The 14,740-nt window shown below is 40.0% G+C and overlaps 1 protein-coding gene across 2 annotated transcripts in view; it reads right to left on the reverse strand.

The window, feature by feature from the left end:
• Window positions 1-14,740, reverse strand: part of SLC5A1 (solute carrier family 5 member 1) — a 29,926-nt gene that overhangs the window by 9,486 nt on the left and 5,700 nt on the right. Inside the window, exons 1-7 of one of the 2 annotated variants that reach the window (XM_069795160.1) lie at window positions 13,149-13,248; window positions 10,037-10,141; window positions 7,596-7,655; window positions 7,145-7,249; window positions 2,283-2,388; window positions 1,990-2,070; window positions 623-843 (exon numbers count right to left, since the gene is read on the reverse strand). In XM_069795160.1, the coding sequence (XP_069651261.1) occupies window positions 623-843; window positions 1,990-2,070; window positions 2,283-2,388; window positions 7,145-7,240 (504 nt within the window). In that variant the 5' untranslated portion in view covers window positions 7,241-7,249; window positions 7,596-7,655; window positions 10,037-10,141; window positions 13,149-13,248. Of the gene's footprint in view, window positions 1-622; window positions 844-1,989; window positions 2,071-2,282; window positions 2,389-7,144; window positions 7,250-7,595; window positions 7,656-10,036; window positions 10,142-13,148; window positions 13,249-14,740 lie in introns of those variants that run through there. The other variant, XM_069795159.1, reaches the window with a different exon arrangement.

Consider the following 14,740-nt stretch of genomic DNA (forward strand, 5'->3'; position numbering starts at 1 on the left):
TTCTTACAATTCAGAATGCAGACAGATTGCAGCAGACTTGCTAGAGATTGGACACATTCTCATGTAGTAGTTGCAGGAGCACACTTTCCTCTATTCATGTCAGTGTGATCTCTCGGGGAAACTGGACGGTAGGTTTTAGGCAGAAGAAAGGAGGACTGGGGAAGAGTCTCCAGACTGAAAGACCTGACATATAAAGAACATCCTCCCAAGACTGTGCATGCAAAGATGAAAGCCACACAAATAGGAAACAGACTACTGAATGGGGAATCATATCTAGACGCAGTCTAACCAGGATCATTTGATACATGGTTTCCTAAGTGAATGTTCACATTACAACCTCTCTGTGTTTTTACACATGGTCACACACAAAAAAATGAGAAAGGAATTATACATGGTGTCTGCTGGGCACAGTGCATAAGAAGAATTGAAAGAACACCCGTTCCATTTTCTCACGTGGGAGGGGTCTAGAAACCAGAAACTGAAAGGTCACTGACCAGTCTTGAAATAACTGCCATTTCTGTGACCCAGCTTTGAATTGCAGTGGGACAAGAGTACCCCTAGATCACGCCAGACTGCAGAGTTTTGTGTTTGGCATTTCTGAGGCATCTGGCTTCCACATTACCTGATCTGTGCACCAGTACCACAAAGCAATGATGCTCAAACCAAAGACAAGCCCTGGCCATGGCAGATCTCCAGTGACGGCATCTCGGAAGATGTGAAAGGAATCCCTCCGAGGAGTGTAGCATTCTGCATCAATCGTAGTATTCCCATAGGAGATATTGGATGGAATTGCTTCCATGTACTTTCGCATGAACTCATCATACCCTCCTACTTCAGCAAATGCTGAAAAAATAGAAAGTAAAAATAGCAATGAAGTATTTAATACTGAAATCTCCAACAGAGATAGAGAATGTGAGAAAAACCTCCCTAATATGGATGTAAAAAAATCCTAGCCAGTATACATCAACATTTTCAGAAAACTGTATACAGTGTTTTGTAAGGATTCACACAATCTAAGTACCAAAGTGACCTTTCTATTTAGGTTTCTGTCATGTAGCTCGCAAACATTATTTTAGGCTCCACATCTCTTATACATGCCTTGCCAAGAAGTGAAATGAAGATACGTTGTTTCCACACACTGTTAACCCAGGGAGAACCTAAGGCAGGGTCTTACCAGGTTAGGTCAGTCTGAAGTTAATTCTGTTGTAACAGTGGTGGAATAATTTCACTTCAGTGAAAGACCTAGCTAGAGGAAAACCAAGTGCTGAGTAACTAGAAGGATAAGGAAGGGACACTACAAATTCACAGAATCTTATCACTATTCCTTTCTTTCTTATGATCCCTTCCTATTAATTCTGTTTAACAGCATGATTTCTGATTTTAAATTTTTTTTTTAATTTTTTTTTTTTTTTTTAAGACTATAGTCTTCCGGACACACACATTGTCCTATTCATAAACATTCAGTTCATATCATTTGTCCAGCTGGCAATATCTTGACCTCCACAGATCAACTATAAGGCTTACTTAAAATGTTAATATGTTTGGGTTGTTTTAACACAAGCTAGCACCTAGAAACAAGGAAAAAACATGTAACGTGACCAACAGCTCTTCACTTTGAATCCAAAATTTTATGCTTCAGCATTTGAATATCTATGAAATTACAATCTTGAAACAAGATGCTCTCTGAACTTCTCAAGAGTATCATTATCACCTGCAAACAGCTCAGCTTTTACCTCACTAGCCATCACAAGTGCTGTTCTGTCATGAGATGCTATATACTACCTTACACATTCACCTGTGCTTTAGAGATGGAGTGGTCTCAATGACTGAAGGGCTTGGCAGCATGCCGATTTTCATCCCTGGTAAATAGGTATATGAACTGAAATCTTCTGGTTAATATAACAGGGTTCCACACTGCAGGACCCATTTCCATAGCCACTGTGGGATTTGTGGTTGAACATTCCAGTTTAATTCATCTGATTTACTTACCAAATCCCATGAGAATAAAGGATCCCACTACCATGATAAATGTTTGTAAGGTGTCTGTGTAAATCACAGCTGCAAGGCCACCTAATGGCAAAGAAAAGTCAAGACAAACAGGTTAGCCCCCATGCAAATCCTCCCCCCCCCCCTTTTCTCATAACCTCTTTCTTTCAAACAAAGACCACTGTAAATCACTCCCCTTTCAGGTTTTCATTTCTCCCCTCTTACCCACCTCCCCTCTTCTCTTTTTTCTGGCTCCCCTAACTTCTTTAATTTATCAGATTGCTCTGCAAACTCACCTGTGATGGTGTAAAGAGCAGTAATAGCAAGCAGGATAATTATGGCCAAATAAAGATTCAGCCCTATGGCCAGCTGTATAAATACAGCTCCAGAGAATATGTCTGCCTGTAAAAGAAAAAATGATAGATCAACCAATGTTTAAATTCATGATGATGGCATATTATACATTCATGATGCAGGTACTGAAATACACAACTCCCCCCTTATAGTACTGCACACACACACACAAAAAAAAAAAATCAAAAAGAAAACAGAGGCCATTTTAGTACAACTGCTAGTCTCCTCTCAGTGCCGTGCTGCTTTCAGTACAAGAGTTGTAACACTTCTCAAAGAACATCCAGGTCTTTTGCAATGGATCTTTTTAGCTAGGAACAGTCACCTCACTACTCTGTGCTTAAATACTGAGAGACAGCTTAATAACAAATTACTTAAAGTTCAGGTTACACTTGCTGCTATGTGCAGGGATGGACTCTGTGACACGTCCAAGATACGGCATGGTTCTCTTCATTAAATGCTGCTCTATAAATCCCTTACTTTTTCTTTACTGCTTGCATACATGTGGTATAGCTAGTCTTGCTGGTTCAGGACAAATGGTGATTAAAGGCAAACATCTTATATAACCTCTGTTTTTAAGTCCTGTCAGAATACTTGACATCAGTTGGCTAACAGAAGAGACCTTTAGCTCTTGTGTAAGAAAGAAATTGTTCAGATTTCAGAGTAACACTCTGAGATTTTAATCACATTAAATCAGTTCCTGATTTAGAGATAATTTGCATCAACGTTATTTATCCAAGTTTGCAATCAGAATAATCTACCCCAGTGCACTTGTAATGCATTATGCTTTCATTAGGGATTTGCATCTGTACCTATCCTTGCTCCTGAGCATCCAGTTCCTGGGCTCATCTCCAATCCCACCTGCATGCCTTCCTTCTGTATACCACACCACCTATACAAGGGCTCTATACAGGGAGTCCTATCCTCCTTTAACAGTACAAGTCCTAGTGGCATCCAGCAAATGCAGGAGCTGCAAAATACTGCAGGAACTGCCCGTATGCAGGGTCTGAGAAACAAAGGTAAACAACATTACATGTGCCCTGGGGTAAAGCCTGCACACACAATTAATTACTGCAGGGCAGCTGCTAGGTGGCAGCTTGCTGGAGGAGCAGGAGGTTCCACAGGCCAGGCTGTGGGGCAACCAGAGCCTGTCATCACAGAACAGGCACTCGCACCCCTTTTGTCCATGGGTAGGCTGAGGTAAGGCAGGGCAGATATACTAATAAGCAGTTATGTAGTCTGGCTAGCTGGGAGATGCCGGATGAAGAAACCCTCTTCATTCCAGAGACACTGAAACCGAGACTGCAGGGTATGATCTCACCCTTAGTTCACTCTGGAGAATGAGGAAGTGGTACGGACATCTGCAGCATGAGGTCCTCCAACCCTACAGCCCTGATGTGCAAAAACCAACTGTGAAGCAGAGTGTGAATCACAACAGAAGTCCCACTCCCAAAATTCTGCCTCTGGAGCAGCTTGAGACGATTTGGTTTCTTATAAGTTTTAGTTTGGAACTGGGAACCAGAACATTTAGCTCTTAACCCCAGTGGCTGTTAGACCATATCCTTTGTCCCTTCTCTCTATGGGAATATTTTTTTCCTATCTTTTCACAGCACTGACCAGCTTATGTCCCAGGTCTTTCTTTTACTGTTCTTGACTTTAGTTTAGCCTACATAACATTAAATATTAATGATCCTAAAATGACCCCCAGAAAGAAATTTATAGTTAATTATTGAGCATCCTGAGCAATATATCAGCTTCTCTGAATTGCTGAGTTACCTTCCAACTTCACTGCTCCTCCCTCCAAATTAGATTATTTCCTTCCACTATTTCCTTGTTTCTCCATTAATACTCTTTTATGGACACTATTTAATCCTTATCTTATCTCTGAATAGAGTAAATCTCTCCCTTCCATTACACGCTATCTCTCCAAAGCCATGCACAGATCATGCAGGAACCACTCGCAGAACACATGCCAATTGAGTGAATCCAGCTGCAATGTTAATGTAGGAGTCAGGGTGGTGGCACATACTCTTTACACCCTACACCATACAGTCCTAAGAGGAGGTTATCCTTCTACCTCCTCTTCCCCCTGGTAAGCCTATACCCGTATATTTACTACTGAAATTATGCACAATGAACGTAAAGAAAATGCTGTGATACGTTTAGAAATTCTGATTTACGATTTATGATTTCTTCAAAAGCATTCAGGTCTTAATTCCTTTTTGTCTTACCATAATCTAGTCAATTACTCTCCATCAAGATTTTATTTTTACTAGGCCATTTTCTTTGGCATAATGACCAACATCAGCAACACTAGTGGCTAGCAAGTCCCTGAAAGCTGCTATGGGCATTACTCAAAAAGTACTGCATGCTTAGGAAGCATGTACATGTGACGCACCTGTCCAACAGAAATCCTTTGGGCTCAAAGATCACGTGTGTCCTGATCCCAAAGATAACACCTTGCAGTGTGGCCTTGTCTGGTGAGTGGTTCATTAGCCACAAAACAAGGTGAGAAATCAATAAAAAATACACAGAAATGTGCAGGGAGAGAAATGGTAACAACCTTGTACAGAGGTGTGCAAAGGGAATCTGATCATCGCATGGTGGTGGGCACTGTGCCAGAAAGAGCATGCCAGCAGTTACACGACATGATGTATTATACTGTTCATTGAAAAGCACCGCAATAATTATATTATTAAGAACATTAGATAATACTTTAACACATCAAGGAAGCAGCCCATGAAATAACTACCCCAGAAACGAGATGCCACTCTTCTACAAGGATAAGTGGCAGTATCACTGCCAAACTGATAGGTGTGACTGCCCGTTAAGGGCAGGGTAGAAACTCATCCTTCTATATCAAATCTCAATAAGCCCCGAAGATCACAAGGGAGTGTTTGCAAAAGTAGCAGTCAAGGAAGTAAAATGCAAATCTCCAAGCTGGCTATGGCATGGATTGTCAACACATGGGTATGTTTGGATATACAACGTGCCTCTGGGAACAGAGACCTGTGCTAGCTTCACATAATATGCATATCTCTGCACAGCACAAAGAAGTCAGCTATGGTTCAGGGTGGAACAGCCTTTCCCTTTCTGCTTCTGGAGCTGGTTCATCTGGAGACAATTTGGCCATGGTGTTACATAGCATGGTATAGAAAAACATACTCTGACATCCTCTGACAGTACCTGAAACCTCCAAGGACTTTGACTGTTCTGCCTGTTCTGAATAAGATATGGCAAGTAAATCAGACCTGGGCAAATCCTGCCCTACCAAATATAGTGACATAAGACAACAATGCAGAAGTCATGTTTGTATACTACAGAAATCTGAGCCATATTTGTGTGGGACAGACAATGTCAGAGTTGTTCTGGGCAGATGGGGGAAACGAGAAATGGTTAGAGGAACTTGTACACCAGACTTTTCCCCTGCATGGCTCAGAGACCCAGCTCCATAGCAATTGCCCACACACATCTGGAATAATTGGGTTGATGAGAAGCTGGGATGGGCCACTGGTAGAGTGGGGCCCAGGTAATCTGCTGCTGTATGGATCTCTTGACTATTGCTTTGCTCCCTAATAAGACAGGACCACAAGAGCTGGAGAGGCTGCTTCAGCCTCATGACCACACTGGAAGCTTAAATGGAGAACCTGTCTTGCCTAGAAGCAAGACACTCCAACTGAAACAGAGTGAAATCCCATGACCAGATCCTTAGGCGTGATAGAGGCTGGAAATAAAAGATAGATAGTAAATTCAGGACCTACGTAACACCTTGATGGGCTCATTACAAACATGTGTTGCAGAATAGGTCTGTGAGTCATGCAACTGGAGAACTTGCTCAGCTGCTAGAGCTGCCAGAACTCTCTCATACCTGGGATTTCTTATTATGGTAGTTAAGCACAACAACAGCAAATTAACTAATCTTTTTGAAATATATAGAAATCCAACTCTGAGGCCAGCTCCACAGTACCAACCTGTTTAATTTATAACCTTTCTAAGGATCAGTTATCGTGAAGACGTGAGAATGAGAGCAAAAGGCCAATCTTTTAGCTTAAATTGCACTATTATCACTCAGCTCCCATTCAGAGGGCAAAGAGTAATCTGCCATGGCAACTTCTGCAAAACAACAGATTGAGGTATGCCTGAACTGTGGACTTCTTTAGAGGCTTGTTAGTTTCAAGATATAGGGAAAATACCAGCTCCCTTCACTACTTCACAGCAACACAACCACTTCATACACTTGCCCATTAAAAGAATCTCTCCTCTTCCCTCCTTCCACCTCAGCTGTTATAATTTCCCTCCTTTGAATTTCCCCACTCCCTTATTTTCTAATTCCTATTATTCTCTTTTTCTCCATACCCCTCTGGCTTTTTTCCCCTCATCTATATTACTGATGGCATGTTCACCAGAGGATGCTAAAACAGATAAATATGAAGTCTGGGGACAAAAATTCCTGCCACATGTTTCACAGATCCTTAGGATAATAGACTGTAATGTAATACAAGTTTCCCTCCACCCTGACTTGTTCTAGAGGAGAGCATAAGTAGAAGTAAACCTTAAAACCTAAAAAAGAAAGCACAACAAGCATTAAGAGACATTGCCAGGAAGGAAAAAACTTGGATTGCAGAACAGACCTGGATCTCACTAGACAGAATGAAGAGAACACAAATCATATTTTCACAGTCCTTAATTCAACCAAGGGCTCCAAGTCAGAAAGAATTGACCAATTGTGTCAGAAATACTGTAAATGGGAGTTTCTTTTCTTCAGATCAATGTAGGCTGGAAGAAATGCTGTAAAAGTTTTACTTACTGAGATCTTTGTGAAAATATACAGGATCAGAGAAAGGACTGACAAGTAGACCTGAATCCGTTTCCCACCAAAACGCTTCTTCAGATACTCTGGCATTGTCACCACCTGCAGGGAGGGTAGATAAGGTTTCAGATAATGGGGAACAGGTACAAAGTAAATTAGAGAAAGTTTTTTGCTAGTCAGATACTGTAAGAGTGGAGGGCAAAGGGAGGGATGCTGCAAATGCAGTTGCAAGGAAGAGCAGCTCCAGGAATCAAAGAACAAGGAGAGAGTACCAAGTACTTCTCATCTCAGATCAGAGAATCCTCACTTTTCAAATACATACAGACATAACATAGTACAGTTCTAGCACACTCAGATCACATGCCATTCATAATGGCTTTGCAATATTCAAGACCTGATCCACAAACATAAGCAGCAAAGAAAAGCATAACGTACTGTTTTGACTTACCCCAGCTTTGACATAGATGGGTACAAACAGCCATCCTAGAACAACCACAAATATCAGAGCCTGCAGCCAAGACAAGATCAGCAGAATTAGCCTCCTCTCTCTAGATAGCACTCCCAAAGACCATTTATCAGACTCAATAGCAGCCAGAGACCATTGAAACCACATAAACCTGGGTATTGTGGGGGTCCAGTGGAAGAGGAACTGCTCTGTCCTTTGATTTACAGTTGAAAATTTGGGAATGAAATCTTGGCCAAAAAATTTGTCAGGCATTATGCAGCCTGGAGTTCATGCTAGATGTCTCAGAGAAGCACACAAGATAATAATACATTTTCTAGAAAAACAGCCGATTTCTGCTCACAGGATTGCCCTCTAGGATCAAAGCACCACTCCACTAGCAACACCAGGCTAACCTAGCCCTCTTCAGAGCAGACCCAGGGAGCCTGGTTTAACAATGCTTAAAATGCAACCAGCCCATAAGACTACCATTTCTGGGAAATATTAAGGAAGGTGAAGTCTGCTACCTGAGACCTATTTGCTAGTATCTTGATCCCAGAGCCACTAATGCAGGGTACTTTCCCACTCAGAATCAGGTATGTTGCAATGGTATGTTGTGACATCCACAAATCTAGGTACTGGGGAGAGTAGCACTCCTTTTGATTATTATTTTGATCATTAACTGCCTCCTGCACTGGGTCTCTCTGAGATGGCCATATGTTTCACAACAATCCCACATACTGTACAGGATGTACCACATGCACTTAGTAAAATATTTTGTATTTCCACATTACCATTTCATAATATATTTTGTGTTACCATGTGTATTTTGTGAACTATAGGTCCTACTGTACTGCAGTGTCACAGTTTTCTGACTTAAATGGCTAGCAAATGCTGTCTGATACACAGTTGTACATATTCAAGTCGATAAATGTAAAATAAAATCCTGCTCTCTGCATTTATTCTGTCCACAGGTCTTAGAGGACTTTTTCAACCATATCTTTTAAGTTCTGCCCTTAGATCAAAACCATAAGATGGACAAGAAATACTGGCTCAGCTTCTGCTGTCATACTAATACTAATTAGAAATAATTTCTGTGGAATAATAGAGATACACAAGCATGATAACAGCCAAACTTAGGATTTCTTTCAAGAGGAGAATCAGATTATACAGTCAAGGGCAATATATCCACCATGTCTATTAACCTGTACACCAGTCCCACTATGTTGTAAGTAGTGAACTATGTAATGTATCTGCTCAAATACACACATGCATCATTGCTTCTTCCTAAACAACAATTCTTCTACACTGTGTATTGATAGCAGTCCACAGAGAATCTCCTAGGAGATGAAGTGTTAGAGGTGGATATGTTTGAAGAAGGATATGGGTCCTAGAGATCTGAATACCATGAAATTTCAAGCAACGCATGTTCTGTTTTGTTTTGCTTAGTTTTGGTACAAAGAGAAGCAAAATCAGTTTTGCTACAGGACTAGTGTAAGCAAATAGAGAAAGATGACAGATTAACTGTGCACATCTCAGAGTTCATTTTAGCCTTTATCCTTCTTCTTAAATATTTATATCATATGAGTACTTGACTATTTGCAGCAATCATCTACTTGTTAAGGAAAAAAGCGAAATCCCTCAGGGTGGTACGCTTCTTTCACTGCACAGAATTAAATGCAAGGAAAGTATCGACCTATGTACGCTCATTAAGTCCTTTGTGTCATGGTATAATCCTTTCCATGAAGGTGAATTAAGCAGAACAAGGGCATTATTATTCACACCCACAGAGCCTGAGAATACGAGGAGATGGACTGAATTAGCTCATGTGAATCTCTGTGCTGTTGCAGTTAACATTACTCTTGGTACCCCAAGTAGTTCATTTGAAGTCAGCTTGGATATCTCTACCCTATACAGCAACCATAAGCAAAACACACACATATTTAGAGGAAGGATAAAGTAAAGAGGAAAAGATTCTTGGAATGTAGGTTGTTGTGAAGGATGTCCAAAATTTCTTATAGCCTGTGAAGAAATCAAAGCCCCTTCAACAATTCCTACATTGCAAAATGCTGTAAACAATACTATGGATTACAAAACTGATAAATTCTTCCCAACATCCTGCAGTCTAAAAGTGCTCTTTATAAATACTTCAAAGGTAATCAAAAGATATGTATAGAGAAGAGAATCAACCAACTTATTTGGCTCAAATGCTCTCTAAAAAGCCTCATTCAACAGGAAAGGGTCATCTTCTCCCAGTGGCTTGGACAAGGACCAAGGAGGATGAGCTAAATAGTAGATTACATTGGCACTTACTGGTCTGTACAGAAAACAAGTGTTGCCAAGCACAAAGTTTGACAGTCCTAAATTATTAGGAAATGTTATTTTGACTAACTTCTGCAGATAATCCTGATGTCACAAATATGTTCACTTAAATGCATGCCACTTACATTCCATTCATATCCTCCAATGGCAATTCCTCCAGCTGCTGCCGTTCCTGCTATTCCCACAAAATGTCCACTGCCAATGTTACTGGCAAACAGAGAAGCACCAATCTGGAAACAGAAAGAACAATATTTGGCTTTTAGGTCCTGTTCATGGTAACTTGAAAAAATCATGTTCACTTGGCATTTTGAACTCATGCCTATCTATCATCAGATGGTGATGGTGAGAATGGTTGACAACCAACATCCTTGAAAACTTTCAAGACTCCCTCTTTTCGTTCCCCTTTAAAGCTGAGACTTCAGCCATCGTATCTACAACAGTGAGAATGAATAAGGTGTTACATAGATCTTCTTCCAGTTGAGGCAAACAGTTTATGACACTAACACAGATATTAAAATATTTGCAAAATTTTACTAACTTAGGGAAAACGACTGTGATCTGTCTTGCTCAAGGAGGAAACAATAAGTGCATACCCACTTGTCGAAATGGCACTCCCTATTTCATATTCCACAGTCTGTGGAACTAAACGTGTCATTGGTGAGAGCTGGACAGACTCTGTACTTGGTTCACTTCTAGTCAAAAGATATTCAATTACTAAATTAAATTCTGAAATCTGCGTGGCAGAAATATCTGCTGAGAAACTGCTTCTGGAAGATACAAACAATAGCATATCAAGGAGTTATATTTAAGAAGTGCTGGATCACTAAGACTCCCAAATATTGCACTGACCATACAAAGAGAACAGTGAGGAGAACATAGGAATTGATGAACAGGGAGAGATTAAAAAAGAATGAAAGGTTTATGTTGGATTACAGACAGGCAGGAGTTGTTCACAAAAGAGAGATTGTGCCAAAAGATCTAGTTCTTCATCAAATAGCTCAGACTATAGAAAAGATGAAGAGAAAAGGTATAAGCTTGATTTCCTCAAAATGAAATCATTAAAGGCAGCAGAAATGCCTAATGATAATTTACATGGTCAGACATTGAAGGATGCAGGGTGAGAACTTCAGCATGAAAAAGAGGTTGGATTTGGTATTGTAGGCAGAAAACATGTCAGCTGAAGTAGTTCTAAGATGAAAAGAGGTGAGTGAACATTTTTTTTTATTCACTTCCATTTTTTCTTTATGTCCTCTGAAAGCTACAAAGAAAAAGAGGAAACACAGTTAAAAATAAAAGAAAAGCATATAGAAAGTAGGCAAAAGAACCTCTGCTGACCAGCTTCTAATGCTCTCATTTGAGGTAGACCTTTCATGTTGAAAGATCCCAAGGTGCTTAAAAATAGCTTTTTAGACATATGAACACAGGACCTGCATCCAGCACATTCTCCTTATGTAGTTCCCAAGTACAGGTGGTTGGAATATGTACGGAGTCACCTTACAAAAGGGAGAAATATTCCTTGTCTGCAACTCACTGGGAGATTTTCAGGGTCCTAAAGTGTATATAAAGGGAATAGTTACAAATTTCCAGGTCTGCAGTCACTGCAGTGAGTTCTTTGAGTAGCAGTAAAAATTTAGTCAATCTTTCTGAGAGCACAGGGACAAATGCCTGAGATTTGGGAGGATAAAAGGGGTTTCATTATAGAAATCCACTTTTGAAGATCAGATTTATTCTGTAGAGCTATGCCATAGCCAGGAATAGCAACCATGCTCTTCATCTCACAATCATAAAATAGATTTTCCTCCCCCATTTTTTATCTGCAACATACAAATAAAATTCAGCAGAGGATTCCACTCTGTCTTTTCCAAGCTTACTTTTTCCTCCTTTTCTCAGTTTGATCTTCTGATTTCTTCTAGTCATTTTGCAGACAAATTGTTCTTTTGCTATGGCAGGAAATTTATGTCTCTAAGTTCACTCAGTTATCTTTTTTTTTTTTTTTTTAAAACACATTTCTAGAAGTCAGTTGTGCCCTACAGAAATGTAACCAGTTTGTCATATGACAGATATTTCTACAGGAATGATAAGTGTTGCAACAAGCATTAGCAAATAAGCCGCAGAGATCACTGGTACTAAAGAGAACTTTTTCTTTTAACCTCTTTATGACAGCAACAGTGTTTTCCCAGCAATGATCGTGAAGAAACAAATACCATTTATACCAGGCATTAGCACTGTTGTCCAGTGCTTTCCCTGAGGATGAATAATTAAACTTAAATCTAGGTTACTAGAAATGTAATCACCAGAAAAGATTAACCACATTGATCTCTGATTTTATTTAATGTGTTCCCTTTCCTGTTTCAAAAGCTTAAAATGTACTGCACGCAGATCCAAGTAACAAAAGCAGCTAATGAAGAACTTTAAGAACTGACAGCTGTAGTAAGCTTTGGCTCAGTGCCTGAAACCCTGGGCCATATCGTAGCACTCATTGACAATGCTGTGTTCCCAACTTTACCCAGAGTACAACTGTATTGTAAGAAAAGTACAAACCCAGACCAAAACAATGCAAAATTACCCACATATTTAGGGCCAGCACAAAGACAAAACTATGTGAATGCAGATACCACCTTCACCTTCTAAATTTTCTTCTGTCAATTAGGGAACATCCAGTGCAGCAGAACTGTAAGATCAATACATACTAATAATGGATGCAATTTTAGAAGTGTTTCCTATTGTTATGTATACATGGAAAGGTAGAACATGGCTCCATAGCTGAGAAAATGAATATTAACCTTAAAACTGCAGCACAGTTAAACCAAAAGGAGTGTTTACCAAGCATGCTTGCATCCTGTTAGCTGCTGGTACTAGTGGGAAAAGAGAAATTTCCAATCTGCCACAGCAGTACTTTAACGATGAGGGAAGAAGGCAGATGGGCTCTGGGCCCATGCCCAGAATTCTGAAGAACTTACTGCTGTGGTATTTTTGTACTGAAAAGGCTGATTACTGGAATTGGTTGATTTGCCATTGGTAGATGCTGCACTACACCTATGCATGACCTAAAGAACGCTGGGCTGAAACTGGGGGATGACAGAGGGAAACAATTTTCTAGAAGTGTTGACTGTTCTCAGTGCATGTGTTAGTGAATTAATTTTAAAAACAGATCTAGGAGGAAAAGTAGAGAAGAAAGTTTATTGAAAGGAACAAAAGCTGTTAAGAGGGAAAGAGAGGACAAAAAACTGAACTAACCTGGCGTAAATGTGGAACATTAACTCTTTTAAAATCTTTTAAGAGGTCAGATTTCAACAAGAGTTCTCTGTTCAGGAAAAGTACCACTATACTGCAGACAGATTATGATCACTCTGTTTTTACCATGTTATTCATTAACCGTTTCACCTTGCTCTTTTCATTAACTTGAGGATGCACTGACATCCCAGCACTTGCTGTTCCAAATCATATATGATGTACTTTGCAAATCAGTGACCACTGCAGCAACAGTGTGCAGACTTTACAGCTTATGGCTTTTCTCCCTCCCAGAACCTGCTAATACATATCCTATGCTCCTAATGCTTGCTCTCCTGTTTAAAAGTGTTAGCTTGGTATCAAACTCTTTTCTGCAATCCCACACACACTTTGCCTGTGGCCTTTATCCCCTTTACAGAGAACAGCAGAGGCTCCCTCACATCAGCATGAGATCATGAGCCTTGCCCTGAAGTATCCCTCCTCCCACGGGTCACCTGCAGAAACTGCTTCTCAAACCCCTTTTCCCTGGACAAATTTCTCATTCCCTTGTTTGAGAACTACTCCTTGACACTGTCCATGTTTTCTTTAACTCACAACTCTTCCCTGCTACATCTGACTTTACCCTGATGGGAGGACATCTTTTTTTCTACCTGAGTTTTTTGGGATCACCCTTAGTCACTTCGGAAAAATCAGTACACTGCTTACAATGAAATATTACTGCCACACTTTCAAGGCTCTGACACCCAAAGAAAGAATTGTAGGGTTTTATTCTGCTTTCCCAATTACTCTGCAAATTCTATGTATTGCATTACTGCCAAGTTAAACCACATTTATACACTTCACAATTCACTAAGCGAAAGAGATGGATATACAATACACATCAAATGTGTCTCTGTCTTCTGACAAGCCCAACACCTGTTGGAACAGCACAGTCATAAGCAGGCTGATCTGATATCTTTCCACCTTTGTCCTCTGAGACAGAAACAACAGCTCCTGGCTGGATGGAAACTTCGGATGGATTCTGTAGAGATCTGTTTCACTGAACTTTTCCTTTTCTACTAGTACTTTGCTTTGATTACTTTATTATCATCTTTACTCTGAAAACTATTCATTTCACACTATTTTTTGTATGGAACTTGACAAAATAAGTTTACTTTTTATTCCACTTTATTTAAGAAAAGGAAATACAAATCTTATTCATACCAGAGTTGTCTTTCCTGGCTCTGCACAGCAGTGTCAGATTCAGCAAGCTGGGAGAATTCTGAGAAAATGTAGAACTTAACTGGATGCAGAGATCAGAGAAATCATGCCAGTCGTCAGTTCTGATGGCCATGAAAATAAGCCATCCAGAACTGAAGCAAAAATATGTTGGGTTTTTTTCCCTTAATTCTTTCCTGTCTCACAAAGATCAACACATAAGTGACAACAAAAGAGCTGAGTTACATTTCTGTTTAAAGCATAGTATGTCCTTGACTCTGCATGCTTCCTACTTACTCTTCAGTAAATCTTCCTAACCGTAGCTGGACTTCAGATGCCCAGCAGATACTCTTTGTCCTATTAGCATGTATGCCTCAGGAACTGAAGTATATAAAGGTAAC

This window comes from Haliaeetus albicilla, chromosome 10 (assembly GCF_947461875.1).
Source record: "Haliaeetus albicilla chromosome 10, bHalAlb1.1, whole genome shotgun sequence".
NCBI lineage: Eukaryota > Metazoa > Chordata > Aves > Accipitriformes > Accipitridae > Haliaeetus > Haliaeetus albicilla.